Source organism: Monomorium pharaonis, chromosome 5 (assembly GCF_013373865.1).
Source record: "Monomorium pharaonis isolate MP-MQ-018 chromosome 5, ASM1337386v2, whole genome shotgun sequence".
Taxonomy (NCBI): Eukaryota; Metazoa; Arthropoda; class Insecta; order Hymenoptera; family Formicidae; genus Monomorium; species Monomorium pharaonis.
The window spans coordinates 15,491,079-15,512,547 of NC_050471.1; the positions used below are offsets into that span (position 1 = coordinate 15,491,079).

Below are 21,469 nucleotides of genomic sequence, written 5' to 3' on the forward strand. Positions count from 1 at the left end.
TCTCTCTCTATAGCTCTCGATCTGCTCTCCGATCTCGTAGTCGTCGATCTCTAGATCGTCTCTCTCTCTCTCTCTCTCTCTCTCTCTCTCTCTCTCTCCCCTGCACAACTTAATCATACCGTTGTCAGCAAAGTGACCCGATCTGCACCATGTGGAGAATGACGATCGGATTTTATACATCATGTGGCTCTGAAATTCATCGGTGAAAATTTGTACTTACTGATCTGAATATAACGGATAGCTGACGCACCAATTTCACTGAAGTCAACAGAAGATCACATTCATCTATACTCATAAATCCACACATACTCATACATAAAAAATAAAAGTTCAAATTTTATTTTAAAAAATCAGCCTTTTCAGGGCCACATGATGTACAAAATCCGATCGTCATTTTCCACGTGGTGCAGATCGGGTCACTCTGATGACAGTGGTATGATTGAGTTCAACACGAATAAAATTAATGTGCAATATCATATTAATACTCAAAATTCATGATATTAAGAAAATACCGAAAATATTTATTCGCTAAAATACCTTAAAATGCAGTGCAAATTTCAAACTCGCGTGCAATCAACAAAAAACATCGTATCAACATGTTTTTCTTTTTAAATTGCTTAGAAAAGAATGAACTTTAAAAATCTAAATTAATATTAACAAGATTTTAACGAGAAACTTGTGCAAAATAATAACAAACTTTTACTTTTTTCAATTAAAAAACACATGTTTGGTTTTCATGCGATACAAAAGGTTCGCACTTAACAAATCAAACTTTCGCGTAGGGATGCTCAAAGTAGAGTCTTTGCCCTTTAATTTAAAAAAAAGTACATGTAATTTAAACAATTTTTCGCAAAGTTGCATCACTTTGAAGATTGCCTAAAAATCGGTCAAAAATTTTGTTTCGTTTTTTTTGCGCCAGTGTATATTCTAATATATTTAAACTATATTTTAAAACTACAAAAAAAATATTGTAACATTAATTATGTCATTTTAGTTTAATCAGTATATTTAACTTACTCTGGATCCTCATTTTCTCTCTCATTTAAGATTCTTAATATTTCCATAGCTCTTAAACTGAGCTTTGCAGTTTTTGCATTGTCATCAAATTTTACGAGTATATATTCTACCTAAAAATAATTACGCTATATCAGAAAAACATGTCAATATATTTATTAAATATTAAATATTGAGAAAAAATAACGGATGTGAGTCAATAGATTATGGAAAAAATTCGAATTATACATTTATATTATTTTGATACAAGTCTGTTCTACTTTCTTAATAATTTGAAACATTCTTGATAAAAATTTCGCATTTTAATTCTTTTTTTATTTATTTCAACTTTATTTATAAGCTATCTGCAGCTTGGACTATATTGTATACTTGTTTTTGCGTAATAATCAATCAATTAACCTGATTTTTTACTTCAATATACAAATATGTTATCTGTTTTTCACATTGCTTATTTAATTACTTCAAATACTCTCTAAATCACTATTCATATACAGGGTGAATTTTAATGGCTGTCCCAACTTTTTACCATGAAAGATGGAATTACCGACTGCAATCTTAGTACACACATGTATGACATAGGCTGCGTTTCGATATTCACTGCCAATACTGAAAATCTATAGTTTACGTCATATACACTGTAGAATTTCAGTACTGACAGTGAATATCGAAACGCAGCCATATATGGATGTGCAAATGCCGTACATGTGGGTACTAAGATTGCAGTCGGTAATCCCATCTCTCGTGGTAAAAAGTTGGGACAACCATTAAAATTCACCCTGTATGCATAATACTGTATACCATTGAAAAGATTTTAGACACATTGTAGAAATATTTTATTGCAAGATTGCAGCACTGCAACAATGATAAAATATTCGCCTTTAAAAATATTGCATAAGTAGTCGGTATTCAAAACACTTATAAAAATGTTTTCGCTACCTGTATATCGAAAGGGATCCTTTTCTCATGTGTCACTTCACACTCAAGGACCAACATTTCAACATATAAGTAACAAAAGTGTTGTGTGTGACATGTGCAAATCGATTATTGCTCACACGTGCCTTTTGTTCGTGTATCTCTATCCCGCACTTACAGATAACTACCCGACTCAGAGTACAGAGTTGTACAAATATCTAATATAACATGCTTCTTATTATTCTATCTTTTTAAGTTTAACGATAAAGATAAAATAACAAAAAAGTGCGCTAATATCTCAAGGCCATGCTAGAAACAGGTGTTTTGCTAATACAAAATTTTTTGTGTAAAATGACATCTTATTACTTTTATAGATTTAGAATAAAAGATTCTCCAGAATAAAAGTATATGCATTACTACCAGTCTACTATCAGAATTTATGTCAAAAATTTTATAAGTTATAGTGTTTTTATAAGATTAAGATAATAAGGCTCGGTAATTCAAAACAATCAATAATAAAAAAAGGGTCAATAAAATCAATTAAATTAATATGAGTGTTTATATTTCATTAAAAAGTCATAAATGAGTAAAATGTAAACTTTTTCTCAAAGAAAGTATACGAAATGAAACAAAAACACTCAATTTACGTTTCGATTAGTACAAAGTTTTCTTCAAAATAAGTAATTAGTGAAAAAAGCATTATTGCGATATCAAAATAAATTAATGTTACATATTTAAGCAAATAGATGAAAACATAAGTTGCAATTTGGAAAGAATATAGTTAAGCCATTCTGGCTACACGCATAGCAATTATATATAAAAAGTCAACAGATAAAACCATAAATCGCGATGTAATAAGAAAATGTAAAATAGCCACGCAATATGCACACAAATCAAAAGTATAAAAATTCAGCGGATAAAAATAATATAATTTAATAATATAATACGTAATTGCGTCATGATCATTTCTTCGTTCGTAAGCGAGAAATAACATTAACATCTGTGTTGGAAATAAATAACATCAACAACAAGACAAAATAAAACGACAGTATTTTTTCGTTCGACAGCGAAAAAAAACTTCCTAGTCCAATACATGTGTAGTCAAGTTTCAGAAACCGGGAACAAATTTTTAAAAGCTCAAGTCCAACATAAAAAAGTGAAAACATTTGAACGCAAACAAAAGAACAAAGTGAAATGTAACAAATCTTATAAAATCTATGTCAATATTTTAAAACTAAACAAATATAAATTAATCAAATTAAAGTAACACACGGAATAAGTCACATAATCACTCGATCAAGTGTGTGAGTAAATTCGATACGTATTGTGACAAGAAAAAAAAAACTTGTAACTTATCGGTATTTATAAGTTTGTTACATGTAAAGTGTTGTTCATTACCAATAAAATTATTCATCCGTCAAACAGTATGAAAAAATATCAAATCACCTGTGTTGAATGGCAAGTTGCGCCTACCTTCTCTACGCCTCCCATGATTCGATAACTATTTTATTTAATAATTCAAAAAGTAAGCTTTAAATAAAATTTTCATAAAGGAAAAATCGTTTCAGAATTAACTCAGTAATATATCATTGCAAGGACACCTGGGTCGTTCTAAATCACCCTGTATATAAAATTACTGGTATATATCTTTTTTAAAATGTAATACTGGACAGTATCAAATTGGCCAATAATTATTACTTATTTTGAGTATTAAAAATACTAACAACAATGTTTTTAATACTTAAATATTAATTACTGGTCAATTTAATACTGACTATTATTAGATTTTTATAAAGGATAAAGCAATATAAGATGTAGGATAAAGTATTAGCTTTTGTACGACTAGCGAGACAAAGCAACAATAATGAAAGTACTAACTTGAATAGGTGACCGCTTTGCAGTTTCTAAAAAAAAATTCCTTTAAAAAATCGAAAAAAATTCGAGAGTATTTTTTAATAATATTCAGGTTTATTTTTGAAAATGTTGGTTAATCAAATTTAATTTAATAACATAAAATTTCTTTAAAATGTTAAAACACGTTTATTTAATATTAAAGACACTTCCAAATATTAAAATAAACGTTTTCCAAACATTAAAAAAATGTTTTTTTTTAACGTTAAAATACACATTTTTTAATTAAAAAAAAATTATTGAATGTCAAACCTCATGAAGTAAATCTAATGTAAAAATCAAATTCAGCAATTCAAAAATATAAGAATACTCTTTCTTTCTAATAATTTTAGTCGTCAAGATTATAGTTTAGTTCAAAAATTGTCACTTTAGCGGTTATTTTTTGAGATTAGTGAAGAATCCTGACATGATAGGCCAAAACGAGCTTCAGATTCGAATTCAACCCCAAAAACAACCCCCAAAACATAAGGATATCACGATCTAATCCGCCAGACATACTTTTATTTTTTTTGTGTGCCTGTGTAATACTCGATACACATTCCACATATCATTTCATCCATTCTTCTTATCAACAACATTAATGCAATTCAATATACACTGCCAGTATTAAAAATTTATAATATGTAATACATACATAAACATTATAATATGTAAGACGTAATGTGACTGTAGATTTTCAATACTGGCACTGAACCCATTTATATTACAAAATCCTGTATAGATAAAAACTGCAGTATTCAAAACTAACTGTTGCAAAATTTGAAGACAATCACACGAGATGTTTTCTGGCAAAAGATATAGAAAAACATCATGTAACATAATGAATCGTTTCTTGTTGCTTGCCAATAATTATTAAAAATTCTATTATGTTTACTCATATATTACTCGTCCAGCAAATATAAATTAAGATAACACAAGAACACAAAAAACGTTGCTTTTTCGCTAGATTACACCACCGTACCTATATGTGTTTGGGGTCGCTGAATCCGAATCCATTATTCGTTTTACCCTATCACGTTTTACCCCATCATGTTTTATCCCATCAAGTTTTGTCCTTAACCTCAAAAAATACTTCAAAATCTCTAAAACGGCCCTTTTCAAGTTGAGAAATAAAACATGACCGTTATATCTATATGTTTTTGGGATCGCTGAATCCGAATTCATTGTCTGCTAAACGCTATCACGTCATCATTGAAAACTAACCTCAAAAAATAGCGTTTTTGAAGCTGGACAGTAAACACTGGCGACTGAAATCTGTAAACAAACTACTTATGTTTTTTGGGATTATTAAATTTAAATTTTAAAATCTAATTAATCTTAACAAGTTAGAATTTCGTTTCAACCTTAAATTACAATTCTGTATTTATTATTTCCTATTCTATTTAACTCTTTCACTACAAAAAATCTATAGAGAGACTTTTTTACGTTTGATTCCCTTTCGTTTTCTTTTTTCAAAGTTCAACAATAGTCAGTTATCATATTAAAAAGTGGACAATTTGAAAATCTCAAAAAATTAATGTCTCATGATAAACTATCATTCAGCACTTTTAATCTCGAATTCAAGGGTGACGAAACAGGCGATTTTTGGCTTGTTTTGGGTTCACTCATTCCTCAAATTATACAAAGCAATATAGTAAAGCCTGCTTAGTCAGCATCATAAATGTCAAATTATAAATGACATATTACGTAATATCTAAACAATGGCCTAATTTACACCGAGCACTTTATGCGCGTATGAAGTACTATATTCGTATCAAATTGTTTTAGTACGATGGTGTAAACAACTGCGTATTGTTGATACAATATATATTATAAAAAAGTGACTTCCATTTCCGGAGCCGAGTAAGATAGACGTTTCTACAATGGTGGTTATCAGAGTAAGATTACGAAGTGAAAGAAAGTTGTAGAGAGAGTAGGGTAGTGTGGTGTAGCTGACAAGGTGTAATTAGAGTGTGTGGGTAGAAAAGGTCAAGTAGAAGAAGGATGTGCAAAGGAAAAAAGTATATTAAACGGTAACGTAGATGGACAACAGAGTAGAGCCAAGGAGTAGGTAAATTTGAGACGGGCGAGCGATATAGTAGAGAGCAGGAGCACCGACTGGAAATTTAGCTAAAAGGTAAGGAATGGACAAGGCGAGTTTAAAAAGGGCGACGATCAAAGTAAAAAACATGAAAAGAGGGAGAAGTGACATCTGTACTTCGTCAAAAAATTTTATAATAAAAAAAAGTAGAAGAAGAGAAAAGAATTGAGAAAGCTAGCAGGAAGTAAAAGGAAAGCGAGGTCACCTGCAGGAGAGGATGGAGGTAATTTAGATAAAAAGTTAAGGGACTGAAAAAAGGAAATAGGAGGGAGCTTAAGGAATATAAAAGGTAAAACAAAAGAAAAGATAAAGAAAGTGATAAAAGAACAAGGAAAAAGAATGAAAGAATAGAGCTTTTAAAAAATAAAATTAAGAATTTTAAGCAAAAGGAAAGTAGATGAAAAGGGGGGAAAAAGTTTAATAGATACACAAGAAAAGTTAAAGAGAAGGAAATGACATTGGCGGAAATAAGAAACTAGAAGGGAGGGTTAGAGAGCTGGAGTAGATGGAAATGAAAGATAGAGAAAAGAGAAAAAAAAATATAATAATTAGGAAAATAGCGGTGAAGAAGAGGAAAAAAAGGAAAGAATGTTTAAAGATATAGAAGCTGTAGTCATGATAAAAGGGATGAGAAGAATACGAGAAGTAAATAGAAAAAGAAGGGGAATGATATGAGTAAGGTTGGAAGATGAGGTGCAAAGGAACGAGGTGTAGAGTAAAAAAAGGAACCTGAAAGGTAGAGTAAAAAAAATTTAGAAGATTGAACATGGAAAGAAAAGAAAATGAGGCAGAGGTTGGAGAGGATAGAAAGGACTAGAAAAAGAGAAAAGAAACAGGATATGTATGGTAGGATCAAGAGGGTGACACTCACTTGGACACGGTTCAAATAGACATGGTGCATTTGTACACAATGTTTTTGGACACAATATCTTGCACACCGTTCATTTGCATACTATTCATTTAAACACGGTGCTTTTAGACAACGTTCATTTGCACACCGTTCAGTTAGACACAAAAAGAAACGGATACATATACACGCGCGTACGCACACACATACACAGGGAGTGCAAGAGAGGCCTTCGGCCCCCCTCCCACATCCGTCGGTAGGGTGCTTTCGGCATATTTCTTACTGTGTCCAAATGAACGGTGTGCAACTGTACGGTGAGCAAATGAACGGTGCGCAAAATATCGTGTCCAAAAGCACTGTGTGCAATGCACCGTGTCCATTTAAACCGTGTGCAAATGCACCATTTCCGGATCAGGATAGGAGACAGTTGGTAACGGTGGGATAAAGGAGCACTTAAAAAAGAAGAGATAAGGATGGAGGAGTCGAGGGAAAGAGAAGAAAAGAAGTGAGAGGAAAAGCAAGGAACAAGAAAACGAGTTAGAGAGTTAGAAAGTAAGAGAGTTAAAGAAGTTAAGGGCTAAGATAGTAGAATTAGAAGTGGGAGTAATGTCGGGAGAAGAAGAGAGTAAAAATCGTCTTCTGGAACGTGGCGGAATTAAAGAATAAAAATAAAGAATTTTGGGTAGGCTTAAAAGAATGGAAAGTGATGTTTTTGATGAAAACGTGATTAGATAAAAAAGGATGAGAAAAGGAGGAATAGAGTACCAAAAGGTTTTAAAAGGGGAAGTGCAACAGATAAAGAGGAAAAATAGAAGGTAAGGCGATGTGAGGAATGATTGTAGGAGTAAAAAAAGAGTTAAAGAAGTTAAGGGCTAAGATAGTAGAATTAGGAGAGGAAGTAATGTCGGTCGGAGTCAAAATAGGTATAAAAAGCTTGCGCAGGAGATACTAATATAGTAGTTGGGGTATGGCGCACCTCCGCACCCAAGCCACCCAAAAGTAGGAAAGCGACCTTAGTCGTGTAGCAAGCGATTGTAAAGGACTCTGATTGGTCGCAACGCGCCCAACCAGAGTTCCTTGATGAATGCGTTTTAAATGTAAGGATAACCCGTATTCTTTATTAGTGGGACAAGATCCCCAGCGGACATGTGGGCATACTCTGACTTAACGTCATACCGGGGGATGTCCACACATATGTCAAGTTAGAATTAATCTAGGGAGTGGATTTTAGGCGGTAGGCTATGTGCGTAGTATCTACCGCGATGTACGCACATAGAATCCCACACTACCTGGGTGTCTTGGGCCTCCTAGTTTCCTTACCGCGTAGTGATTAGGTCTAATCACGTGGCGGTTCGGTCTCCCGGATGGCCCCTCTGAAGATTTCCCACTTCCTCGCAAACAAAAAAAAAGGTATAAGAAGCTGGAAGATTGTAGGCGTGTATGTAAAAGAAAAGAAAAGAGAAATCAATGCAAATGGTGAGACAAATTATGGAAATAGGAAGGAGAAACTAGTAATAGGGTTGAGATTTCAATGCAAGGACGGGAAAAGAAGAAGGATAGATGAAACGGGTAAAGTAAAAGAGGAATAGGAGAAAATAAAAGGTCAAAGAATAATAAGGTTGATAAAGGAGGAAAATGCGCAGCGCAGAAATGCCAAAACAGCTTACTGCAAAAGGTATCGATCTTCTGTGGAAGACATATGGCAAGGGAGAGGGAGAGAGGGAGAGGGGGAGGGAGAGGGAGAGAGAGAGAGAGAGAGAGAAATAGTATGGAGAAACTAGAGGAAAGGTATTTGAGTTGGGTGTTAGAATTGAATTGGAATACACCGAAGTATATCGAGTATGTGGTATGGTTAAAGAGAAGATACAGAGGGATAAACTAAGAGGTAGATCAAGAAAAACGGCATTTGAAAAGAGATTGGAAAATAGGACGGGTCGTGGGTTGGCAAAGATGCCTAGAAGAGATAGATAAGATAGTATAGAAAAGGTAGAACTGGGGTGGGAAAAAAAAAGAAAAGATTTCTTTGAGCATAGAGAGTAAAAACTGGAGAAGATAGATGGGGAAAAGGGGATAGAGGGCTTAAAGATTATTTTTAAAAAGAATAAACAGATGCATAAAAAGAAAAGGTGGGGGAGAATTGGAGTCAGAATATAACAAATAGTATACGTGTATAAAGGAGGATGGGATGCCAGCGTATTTAAAAAAAAAAGTGGGAAGAGTAGATGGAATAGAATCATAAGGTTAAAGTTAAGTAATAGAATAAGAGGAAATAGATATTGTAACAGGGTTGCCACTTTTCTTTTAATAAAAACCGGGACTTTTCAATTAGCTGGGGGAGAGGTTAAATATTTACAAGTTTATTTACATGATACATTTTTTTCTTGTTTATTAGTCTATTTTCATGTCATTACACAATCATAGAAATAATTTAAACATTAAAATAAAGACTTTAAAATAAATTTAAATAAAACAAAATTAACAACATTAATTCTATCAGTTAGACAATATAAGTTAATAATATCAGTTATATCCGATATCAGAGGCATCTATTTATTCCAGACAATAAGATAAGGCTTTGAAGCCTCTAAAGTTCTCTTTAGATATTGCACTTTGCTTACGAATTTTATCAATTTCTGAAACTCGGGACTTTTAGCGTCCCGGCCGGGACGCGGGATAAAGATTGAAAAATCGGGACAATCCCGGCAAAATCGGGATGGGTGGCAACCCTGTATTGGGAGGACAAAGATAAAAAATGTGTAGATTATGCGAAGGGAGTGTGAGACTTGCGAACATGTGTGGGAGGAAGTGGAGAGATTGGGAAAAAGGCAATAAAAGTTTATAAGAAATAGTGAAAAAGATCTTAGGGAAGGAGAAAGAGAGAGTTGGCTGAGGGAGCTGGAGAGGGAAAGATCCCAAAAAGAGGAAAGAAAGAATAAAGATAACGTTGTAGGGGTAAGAGAAAGTAAAGAGCCTGTAATCAGAATAGCGATATGTGGGTACCATTTTTAATTGGTCCGTCATATTTTATCGGGTCCCGCCGATTTTCAAATTTGAATATTACGTATCCTTACATATCGTTACATATTTCATTACATATCCTTTTCAGAAACAATTGTTACAAAAATGTACTGTACATTTTTCACAAAATGTCACAATACCATTGTTCACAATACTGTTTTCATAACCTATTTTTAAGTGGTCAGCTTGCAATACATATATGTATGTACTGTGTTAGACAGAAATATATCTCTTTCTCGCTCGCACGATTCCGATGAAACATAGCGGAACCTCTCTTATGTCGCCACTCTAATTATAGACTCTCTAAGAGAAAGGAATGATTAATTAAGGCGCTAAGAAACGGAACTTCCCAGAACAACGTATGTGTGTGTTGTGTGTGTGTGTGTGTGTGTGCGTGTGTGTGTGCGTGCGTGCGTGCGTGCGTGAGTGCGTGCGTGCGTGCGTGCGTGCGTGCGTGCGTGCGTGCGTGCGTGCGTGCGTGCGTGCGTGCGTGCGTGCGTGCGTGCGTGCGTGCGTGCGTGCGTGCGTGCGTGCGTGCGTGCGTGCGTGCGTGCGTGCGTGCGTGCGTGCGTGCGTGCGTGCGTGCGTGCGTGCGTGCGTGCGTGCGTGCGTGCGTGCGTGCGTGCGTGCGTGCGTGCGTGCGTGCGTGCGTGCGTGCGTGTGTGTGTGTGTGTGTAGCGGGGCGAGTTGTGAAGACAGTCGCACTCGCTGAAACACCCATGCGATTAGTTTTAAATTAGTAGTAAGTTAGTTGTATATTCGTAGATAAGTTGTATATTTGTAGAGATTGTAAACCCCAAGAGGATATAATAAAGAATTCATTCATTGTATTATGAAAAAATATCATACCAAAATAGTACACGTATTAAGAGGCTACATACACCCAGAAATTTTGAAAAAATGGATTTTTCGTTTTTTGCATATTTGTAAAGTATAAGGTCTTGAGAATATCCCTTGCAAGTTTCAAAATAATTCCTTGAAAATTGTCGGAGATATAACAAGAAAGGTCCAAGCGCATTTGACAATGCTGGGGCGCGATGAGCGCTTTCTAATCCTTTGCAGCAGATAGCTTACGCAAGAATATTACGCCGGCAAGCTAGAATCGAAGCCTTTGATGCCGCTACATCTGGGGAGGGTTCACTGTATGGCCCTGGAGTGGATGACTCCATGTAAGTTTGAAAAAAAATTATCTACGTTTTAACCAAATGTCAAACTTTAAACGCGTTATTCTCGAAACCATGTTTTCAAAACGCGTGCCAAAAATATCTCGGAAACGGCTAGACCGATTTACTTAAAATTTGGAGGGCTTAATCTACATAAAAAAAGGCAATCTTTACCGTGGCGGTTTTTTTTAAAGCTCTTACTTTTTTTAAGTTAAAAAAACGAGCGATATTTACCCTAAAAAATTGCTTTTTTTCTTTACACGGCCATTTTGCCAAAAATCGATATTTTAAAAATTGGCCACGTAAAGACTAGATAATATCATTCAGTTTAAGAAAATTCTAGGCTAGTCTGTTTCAGATAAGTCCTACAAGCTGCAATTGGCACCACAGAGCACTTTTTTTTAACAAGGTCTTGCGACGAGGACAATATCTCCGCCATTTTTAAATATTTTTAGTTCAAATTTGTTCTAAAACATGTTCTAAGAATGTTTTAAAGTAAAGAAAACTAGGATTAATTACATACGTTTCAAAAAAAAAAAAGAAAAGAAGGCCTTTTTACGTCTTTGGGTGTATGTAGCCCCTTAAGTACACATACGTTGTAAACGCCGGCGTTTTAAAACTGTGTTTGCTCCCAATAAATAATTGATAAAGATGTCGTATAAAAAAGAATTAAATTGGCTAGAAGAGAAAACAGAAACAAACTAATTTTGGACACGCAAAAACTTTTTAACCATTCTTTTGAAATAAATATTCACAATTCTTCAAAAATCATAACTTCTTTTTAATTGCCAAATTTTTTTGAAATTTTATCCTTCCATAGTCAATATCATGATAGTAAAATTAAAATATTTGATTTGTAAACATTTTATTAATAATTTTATTAATAATTTAGTTCTTTGTTGCAAACAAACTTTGTAATCTTATCTTTAATTTGTGTTGTTTTCTTCCAATTATCTTAATACATTTTTAAGTCCAAATAAATTAGAAAACAAGAGCATTTTTCTCACTCATTTTCATACAATATTCATTCAAAACAAGATGATACAAAATTTACTTCTCGGTATAAACACATATGTATCAAATATTTAGTGCACATCAACTTGATTTGTACTAAAAATAGATACAGTGTAAACTAGATGATTGCAAAGGACCCTCCCCATTACCTTTGTGCATAAACATGACAAGAAAGCATGAGTACTTGGAAGTAAAAGATTACGGTGTGTTGCCACAAATATAGCTGTGTCAATTGGTAGTTACATTTTTAATCTTTAACTCCTTTTATAATAAAAAGCAGTGATTTTTGGACTTAGTGACCATTATGACTTTTAATCAGGATACCAAAAACTACAACATATTACAGTTCTAGCCAATTCCACCAAAAGCCATTTTACATAAGGGTAATGGCAGGGTCCTTTATTTCAGTATAAAAATGCTATTTTGCAATTGTTATAAAAATTGTAAATCTAATTGGTCCTCAATTTTAGCAAAATCTATAAGTACGTATATATTAAGATATCAAATTCTCGAATTTTACAACAAATTGCAAAGTACCCTGCATAAAATGTCTTTTTCAAAAATAGTGTTTCACATTCACAAGATTTTATTGTAAATTTTGCTTTGCAAAAATCTTGGATTGGATCGTGCGTATTTTTCAGTGCGATATTGAGAATAGAACCATAAAATCTTGTATGCCTCTGAATCCGATAACAATTAGCAGAAGTGAATTTTTTTTAATGCAAAGGTTCACATTTATTTGAATGCTCCTTATTGTGATTGAATGCAAAGAATTCAGAAGATATTCAAAAGATATTCAATTGAATATCTTTTGAGTACCTTCCGAATTCTTCTGAATTCTGCTTGACAAAATGTCAATATTTTTTTATTCTTTTCAATCCGATGCAGGATAGCTTTTTCTATTGAAATCAGTCAATGTGCAATTATAGGAATGTTTATCGAGAATGCCGAAAAAAAGAATGTAGTATCAGTGGCATTATTGCATGGTTTATATTTAATATTTCAAAACCTTAATTCATCAAACCAGTATCATTTATATCCCTCCATTTCTGACGGTCGTTACCTCCAAAGAAATATTTATGCTATAAAATTGTTATAAAAAAATATTTAAACACTTTCTCAATTTTCTTTACATTAATTTTTAGTCAAAGGTATAAACATTTTCGTAAATTTTTTCAAAGCTATTAACCTGGTGAAAACTGCACAAGACGTGAAATACCCTGATTAGAGGGATTAAATTGCGGAAAAAACGTTGAAGAGATTAGGGTTAATAAAAAAAAAATTATTTTAAATACAAAATGGATTGTAAAAATCATTTAAATAAAAATGTGAAATTATTTATAAAAAAATGTATTTTTTAAATACAAAATACAAATAGGCTATTAAGACATAATTTATATTTTATGCTTCTATGTTAAATGCATCTATTTTCAAACAATGCACATCTTTGTCTACCATATTGAACTACAATATATAATGAACTACAATATATATACGTTACATCAAGCTGTTATGCAATATGTTCCAATTATCATCTTAATTACAAATTTCTTATACGCTGACATTACATTATTTTGAAATGTATAACAATTTATATGCAAAGATAAAACAACTCTTGCAATAAATGTGTTTACATTAATAAAATGCATGATTATTGATTCAATGTACATATTTTGTATATTTTTTTACAATCTTGTGATTGTGAATGTTATTAACATACATCTTATTTTGCAAAAATCAAGTTATATTGTTTTTCTTTTTACCTATGTCTGTTAATAGCTTTCTGCAAAATAGTAAAATTATAAAAATATATTATGTATACAATGTTTCTTTAATCCTCATCCTACACCTGGAGGGTAGAATAAACCCCACTGGTTTTTGGCTTTAGTTTTTTAGTTAATTTATAAGTTAACTTTATAAATTTTTACCATTTTAAATTTTAAATTACCCCAAAATAACATTTGAACATTATTTTTGAAAAATGTTAAAAAATTTTTTTGACCCAAAATGTTTTATAATATTAGTTTGATAATATAATAACCATTTGAAGAAGCTGTGTATTTAAAGGAGTGTATTACAACAATTTAAAGGAATGTATTACAACCCTTGTATAAAATATTAAATTATTTGATAATGTGTAGAATTAGAGTTAAATAATTCTATTTAATAACCTTTAAAGAAATAATGAAAAAATTTAGAATTAATATTACAATAATTTAATTTGTTTTATTTAATCTTGTCTAAGTTAATAAATTCCTTGATTTTTGATTTCTTGACTTTTTCTTGTTTTCCATTTTTAATTTCCAACTCTTCCCAATTTTATAAATTTCTTTTTACACATTGGACCGATTTAAGTTTATTTTATATGTCTTTAACAATGTGTAAAATAAAAATTGTTGAAAACTATTACTTTTAAAAGATTAAACTATTACATTTAAAAGATAAAAACTTATGATAAAGACATTAAAGAAATTGTGAATATGATAACATAATTCAGAATAATCTAAACTAAAAAAACCAAAATTTTATTTTATTTATTAATAGCATAAATAGCATAAACAGATCTTACAAAAGAAAATTAAAAATTGATAAAATGCCATTGGTTCAAAGTTAACATCGTGTCATGAATTTGCATGGTTTCCTGAATCTTTCGTATATTCGCACTTGAAAAAGACTTAAAATTAAAGTCAAAATATTGTGTTACTAAATTTGAAGAATAAAATTGGTTAGTTAGTTGACCTAACAAAAAAATTTTATTTATTTTTAACATAAGAGCATAAATAACTAAAATACACGTATATTTTTGTTTTAAAAAATTAGCTTTTATAACAAAAAAAATATCCACTTTTAAATTTAAAGTTTTAAAGATTTATTCCCTAGATGTATTAAAGATACTAAACAAAAATTTAATTAGTCCAATAGTTTTTTCAAGATATATATATGTAATTTGTAGATCATGTAATTTGTAGATCTTTCAAAATCACCTTTGTCAATATTTTGTATTTTTTAAACAAACATTTTTTAACATAATTTTAATTAACAATTTTTATTTATATCTTGTTGGATATATATAGAATAAATGTACAAATCAATTCGTCACATATTTTACAAGAAAATTCATAATTTTTTTTCATGCGTCAAAATGGGAAAAGGCTTAAAAAATTTTGTTTTAGGGTCGGTTGTTCCAACTTCTTGGTAAACTTACCTATCAGATAAATACATGTTTGTCTTTATTTATTTAAAATAAGAAATCAATATAGACACATGCTTACCTGGTAGGTAAGTTTACTAAGAAGTTGGAACAACCAGCCCTTAGGGTTATTTCAACTTCTTGATAAACTTATCTCTGAGGTAAATATATGTTTGTCTTTATTTCTTTAAGAAAAGAAATAAAGATAGACACATGCTTACCTGATAGGCAAGTTTACCAAGAAGTTGGAACAATCGACTCTTAGTCATTTTGTCAATCATCAAATACACTGTCCTTAAGATACAATAAAAATATAGTAGTTATTTGAAACAAACAATATGTAACAACAAAAGGTGCAAATTAAAACAGTAAACAAACTTATAGACCATTACACGTATATGTACATTTTTGTAACCGTTACCGTAAACGTAAAAAATCGAGCAATACGATTGGTTAATTCGGTCGGTTACGGCTGATTTGAACAATATGATTGGTCAAAATCTTATGGTTACGATTAGATCTACAATAGGTATAGTAAGCTTTGTGCCATAAGAAACTAAACAATTATAATTAAATGTGAGAAGAATAATAGAATATAATTGGTTAATTCCTTATGACTTAAGGGAATCCTGGAGTGCCTTTCAAATTTGATCGAGGTCGATAATGTAGAGTCATTCATGCACATCATTAATAAGATTTTATATGTATTTCTTGTATAGATTTAGAAATTCTTTTCTAGAATTAAAGTACACATATTAATATCAATCTATGAATTGAATTTCATTATTGAGAACTAAAAAAATTTTTTCTCGTAATGCTCTACTTATCGACTTTTTACGCGTATATAACCTAAATTTTCGTTTTCTCATTTTTCAATTTGCGGGATACGAATCTTTTTCTAGGCTTCTAATCTTATTTCTAATTGCACGATATTGTTCCTGTTTTTTTTAGGGGACAACAGAACCATTTTATACATATAAACTGTAAATTTTTTGTATAAAGCAAATATTGTCGTTAGGTGACTAATAAATAACAATGTTTTTTAAGTTATCAGAACAAATCGCCCCCTTCATTTTTGTGCATACTTTAATCGTATAAAAAGATTTTACATTTTATTATACCAACTTGAAGATCCAAATTTGCAAAAAAAGTCAGTAACTGTCACAGGATCCCCTTAAGGCTTACTATATTTATTGTTGATCCAGCCTTATGGAAATGTACGTGCAATAGCCTTAAAAATTCGGTTTAAAAAAATGTCAAGGATAATAAGAATGCAAACTATGAGCGATGATAACAGTAAGATACACAAATAATTTGTATAATATAATATACGACACAACAACAAAAAATAAGTATTCAATCTATTTTTCGAAGATAAAATAAAAGGCTGTATTGAATTAACTATATCATGGCGATAAATTGAACATAAGCCCATTTCTACCAACGTAGATTAACTTTAATCTCAGATTAACTTACTCTTTATCTCTTTCTAATTTTTGGAACTAGAATGAGATAATAAGTAAATTAAACCGAGATTAAAGTTAATCTACGTTGGTAGAAACGGGCCATAGAAGTTAAGAAGAACAAATGAGAAAATTAAGATCGATCTCACCAACGATTAACTTAATTAGTCAATTAAGTTTATGAATTGTCAACTGCAAAACTTAAAATTGTTCCTATTAATTTCTTTTTAATTTTTTGCCATTGTAACCAATTATGTATGGTGTAATATTTTTAATTAATAATACATAAGTGTAATGCACATTTAATTAAAATAATAAAAAATTAGATTAAAAATGATCAGTAATGTAAGTTTTGTAATTGATAATAATTCATAAATTTAATCGGCTGATTTTTGTTTTTAAGTCGGAACTGATGACTAACCCTTAGCATAATTATATATGATAATACGACATATTACAAGAATGATGCTGTAAATCAAATCGATTTCGCACGATGCAACGTGCTGCAATCGGCGGAAATCTCATGTACCTCGTCGCCCCACTTAAGAACGTCTCCTTGTCTATCTCGGAGCCGCTTGTACAGGTTAATAAATTGAATAACTCCATGCTTGCGCACGTGATCGGACAATTTCTTCGTCTCTTCCCAGCTCAGGGGGCTTCCTTCGGAGAGCAGACCCATTTTTTCAAAATATTCAATATAATCCGATTTACCCCCTCGAAAAATTCAACGCCGAAGAAAGATTTGTGGAGAGCGAAGTTTCGTGATTATTGTTCACCAGTTGCGACCAGTTACGACTAGTTGCCCTCGCTATCACTCACTTGTCACTTCACTATCACTAGTATCACTATCGGTTACTAGTAGCGTACTACATACATGCATGCATATATCATACATCATACATACACACATACGTGCATGCATATATGCACATATCATACATCGTATGTATATGTTAAACCTCGGGTCTGTCGCGTTACATGCCCCAACATGCTCCTATTCACCCCAACGCACTCCAATACGTTGATTCCGATGACGCCAACCTATTAGAATGCGTTGGAGTGAGTAGGAGCATGTCGGAGCATGGCGACGCGAACAAACCACTCGTCTACAGAAGGGGTGCATTCTTAAATTCGCAACGGATGCAGCCAGGGGCTCGATTCTTGAAGTCATTCGCAAGAGAAACGTATACGCAAATACTCGCTCTAACAGAAAGTTGTAAGTTTATTGGTTAATAGCCATACGATAGCCAATAAATTTCCAACTTTTCTGTAAGATCAGAATTTGCGAATACGTTTCTCTTGCGAATGAATTCAAGAATAGAGCCCCAGATACACCAGGGGCTCGATTCTTGAATTCATTTGCAAGAGAAACGTATTCGCAAATTCTGTTCTTACAGAAAAGTTGAAAATTTATTGGCTATCTTATGGCTTTTAACCAATAAACTTGCAACTTTTCTGTTAGAGCGGGTATTTGCGCATACGTTTTCTTGCGAATGAATTCAAGAATCGAGCCCCAAATGGTTTGTTCGCGTCGCCATGCTCCGATATGCTCCTACTCACTCCAACGCATTCTAATAGGTTGGCATCATCGGAATCAACGTATTGGAGTGCTATGGGGTGAATAGGAGCATGTTGGGGCATGTGACGCGAACAGACCTATTGTAAATAACTAGAGATACTTGTGGTTTGTTCGCGTCGCCATGGCCCCGACATGCTCCTACTCACTCCAACGCATTCTAATAGGTTGGCGTCATCGGAATCAACGCACTCCAATACGTTGATTCCGATGACGCCAACCTATTAGAATGCGTTGGAGTGAGTAGGAGCATGTCGGAGCATGGCGACGCGAACAAACCATATAACAGAGATTCGCCAATGTGCCGTTTTGGGATAAAACCGGATATCGGATATAACATTTTCGATGGCGGTTTATTTTGATTGTAAATGCAAGAATACAATATATATATATTTTTATTTGTAGTTATTGATATTTAATAATCGTGAACAAAATAAATATTAAAACACAATATATTTAAAAAAAAGGTTTAGGCATATTTCATTAATTTTCCCATGTAAGGTTAAGTAATATAAATTGATTATTAAGAAATTATATATTATTATATATAAATACATATAATTTTATATTTAAGCTGATCAACCAATGATTAAACACATTTACTAGTTATTTACTAGAGATACTATAACAGAGATTCGCCAATGCGTTAACGATTTCTGATTGGCTCCCGTCGCTTGGGGTATAACCGAAAGTATGAGAGAGAAAGATAGATATAACTGAAAGAGAAAGCCTAGCCAACCTAACCTGTCACCTGTCAAAAGAAAACAGAGTGTCTACGTGTCTACCAAATAGAATATAAAATCAGAGAAACCTGAGGTTACATATATTTTTCTACGAGTCTAAATACAATGCTTAAATTATATTTATAATACATAATGTGTATATAAACATAATATGTATTATAAATATAATTTAAGCATTGTATTTAGACTCGTAGAAAAATATGTGCAACCTCAGGTTTCTCTGATTTTATATTCTATTTGGTAGACACGTAGACACTCTGTTTTCTTTTGACAGGTGACAGGTTAAGTTGGCTAGGCTTTCTTTGTCAGTTATATCTATCTTTCTCTCTCATACTTCCGGTTATACCCCAAGCGACGGGAGCCAATCAGAAATCGTTAACGCACTGGCGAATCTCTGGGGCCCGATTCTTGAAGTCATTCGCAAGAGAAACGTATACGCAAATACTCGCTCTAACAGAAAGTTGTAAGTTTATTGGTTAATAGCTATACGATAGCCAATAAATTTCCAACTTTTCTGTAAGAACAGAATTTGCGAATACGTTTCTCTTACGAATGAATTCAAGAATCGAGCCCCTGTTATAGTATCTCTAGTAAATAACTAGTGAATGTGTTTAATCATTGGTTGATCAGCTTAAATTCACTACTTGATACGCGTACCAAGTGCTCGGTGTAAATTAGAGCAATGGCTTAGTTTACATCGTCAAAACCTTAGTACGCGTATTAAGTTTGGTGCGCACCAAAGCCTTAGTACGGGCGCGTTTACATCGAATGTACTAAGCATGTACTGTGAAAAATATAATACAAATTTAATTCACGTTGATGTCTCCTACTAAGCATTTTCACACCGGTTTTTAGATTTTAGCACTGAGGTTATGCTCAATTGCTAAATTCTCTCTAAAATGCGTTTTATGCGTTTACATCGACATTTGTATCACTTGGTACGCGTATCAGTTTAGTACGATACTCCTACTTGATACGCTCGTACCAAATTGATCCGGCAGCGTTTACATCGTGCGTACTAAATATTTAGTACGAATTTGATACGAATATGGTACCTGATACGCGTATCAAATGCACGATGTAAACTAAGCCATTGAAAAAGAGAGGTGATGCAACCTGTGTCAACCTCTGTGGCGCCGACTGTACCAAATGTTTTTCCACCATAGCGCCATCTAGCCACATATGTTGCTCTCCCCATGAAACGTTGTAGAACGAATTTGACTGTCAAACAATCGAGTATTTCGATTTACGTTTATGCGTACGACACGTAGTGGTGTAAATAACGCACAGGTGTCGATCTTAATGTAGTGAGTATTGTACTTTATAGCCTTGTGTTCTTTGTACTATTTCGTGTATCATAGAGTGAACAAAAAGCGAGGAGAGAGAGAGGAGAGAGAGAGAGAGAGGAGAGAGAGAGAGAGAGAGAGAGAGAGAGAGAGAGAGAGAGAGAGAGAGAGAGAGAGAGAGAGAGAGAGAGAGAGAGAGAGAGAGAGAGTGTGCATGTGTGGTGCGCGCGCGCGGGCGTTCTGTGTGGCGGCAAGGGGGTGTAAGCGAGGGGCAAGAAAGAGATGTGGGTGGTAGAGCAAGACAAGTGTTCAATTTAATGACGTTTTTCCGCGTCCTCTGTGATTTTACGGTGCAGTCGAAAATTTTATTAAAACATGTTAAGGAGTGTCTAATTATGATACAGCATCGATGATTCACAGCTAATTCCAAGTGTGATTGTATATTCCTTAAAACAAGGCTTCTTAAACGACAGGTAGATCGAATGTCAAATAAGCAGCGACTGTATTTATTGCATTCTCTGTCCAATTAATTGTAAGTATTTTGCAATATTAAAAGTTTTGCACAGTCCTTAAGTCCAGTTTTATAACTTAGTTTAATATCCGCATTTAATTAACATTGTCCAGTAGGAGAATTTATGTTATATGTAACTAATTCATCTATTGAACATGTGCCTAGGTTAAACTAAAGCCTGTAGCACAGGATACGATTTTTCATGCTAGATCGCATATAAGACATCGTATTACGTGTTCTGATTGGGTCGAATGATAATATTACCAATCGTAACCCAATTATAAGACGCTTCATATGCGTGTTAGCATGAAAAATCGTATCGTGTGCCGAAGGCTTAAGTTGTGGAAATAGACCTCACAAAGATTGTACCCATTTCAGTGTACTATAAAGGACTCAGACTGTTTATTGACAACCAAAGATTTATTCAGTGTTTTTGTCTTAATAAGATGCTATATCTTAAAACAAACAAGTCAACTTAAGAAGTAATTTATTGTAATAAGACTTAAGGGTACTGTACTCTTGTGTGCGCATTAGCACCCCTACCTTAACAATTAAGTTACACAAGTTAAATGTTGAGCAAAAAATTTGGAATCTGGATATTTTAAGAGTTGATAAATAATAGATCAAAATTTTTTAACGGTACTTTACTCTTGTATTATTGTGAATTTTAAGGGTTTTTAAAGTTATTTTGCAAGTTAAAAATTTTAAAATTGTATATTTTAGGAGTATTTGATTGAAGAA

The 21,469-nt window shown here is 32.8% G+C and overlaps 2 protein-coding genes across 12 annotated transcripts in view; one reads left to right on the plus strand and one right to left on the minus strand.

Annotated features, from left to right (window-relative positions):
• Positions 1-17,566, minus strand: part of LOC105838958 (glutamate--cysteine ligase) — a 109,454-nt gene extending 91,888 nt beyond the window's left edge. For 5 of the 8 annotated variants that reach the window (XR_004963381.1, XR_004963380.1, XM_012684920.3 and 2 more), the window contains exons 1-2: positions 17,142-17,291; positions 1,018-1,127 (exon numbers count right to left, since the gene is read on the minus strand). Coding sequence is in view for 6 of the 8 variants with exons in the window: in XM_012684920.3 (XP_012540374.1) it covers positions 1,018-1,127; positions 17,142-17,291 (260 nt within the window). In the remaining 2 variants the exon portion in view is untranslated. Of the gene's footprint in view, positions 1-1,017; positions 1,128-17,033 lie in introns of all 8 variants that reach the window. The other 3 variants (XM_028194327.2, XM_036287337.1, XM_012684921.3) reach the window with 3 other exon arrangements.
• A 2,521-nt stretch (positions 17,567-20,087) lies between these two features.
• LOC105839508 (arfaptin-2) overlaps positions 20,088-21,469 on the plus strand; it is a 37,141-nt gene continuing 35,759 nt past the window's right edge. The window contains exon 1 of one of the 4 annotated variants that reach the window (XM_036287339.1): positions 20,088-20,238. The gene's annotated coding sequence lies outside the window, so the exon portion shown is untranslated. Of the gene's footprint in view, positions 20,239-20,412; positions 20,750-21,469 lie in introns of those variants that run through there. The other 3 variants (XM_012685863.3, XM_012685862.3, XM_012685864.3) reach the window with 3 other exon arrangements.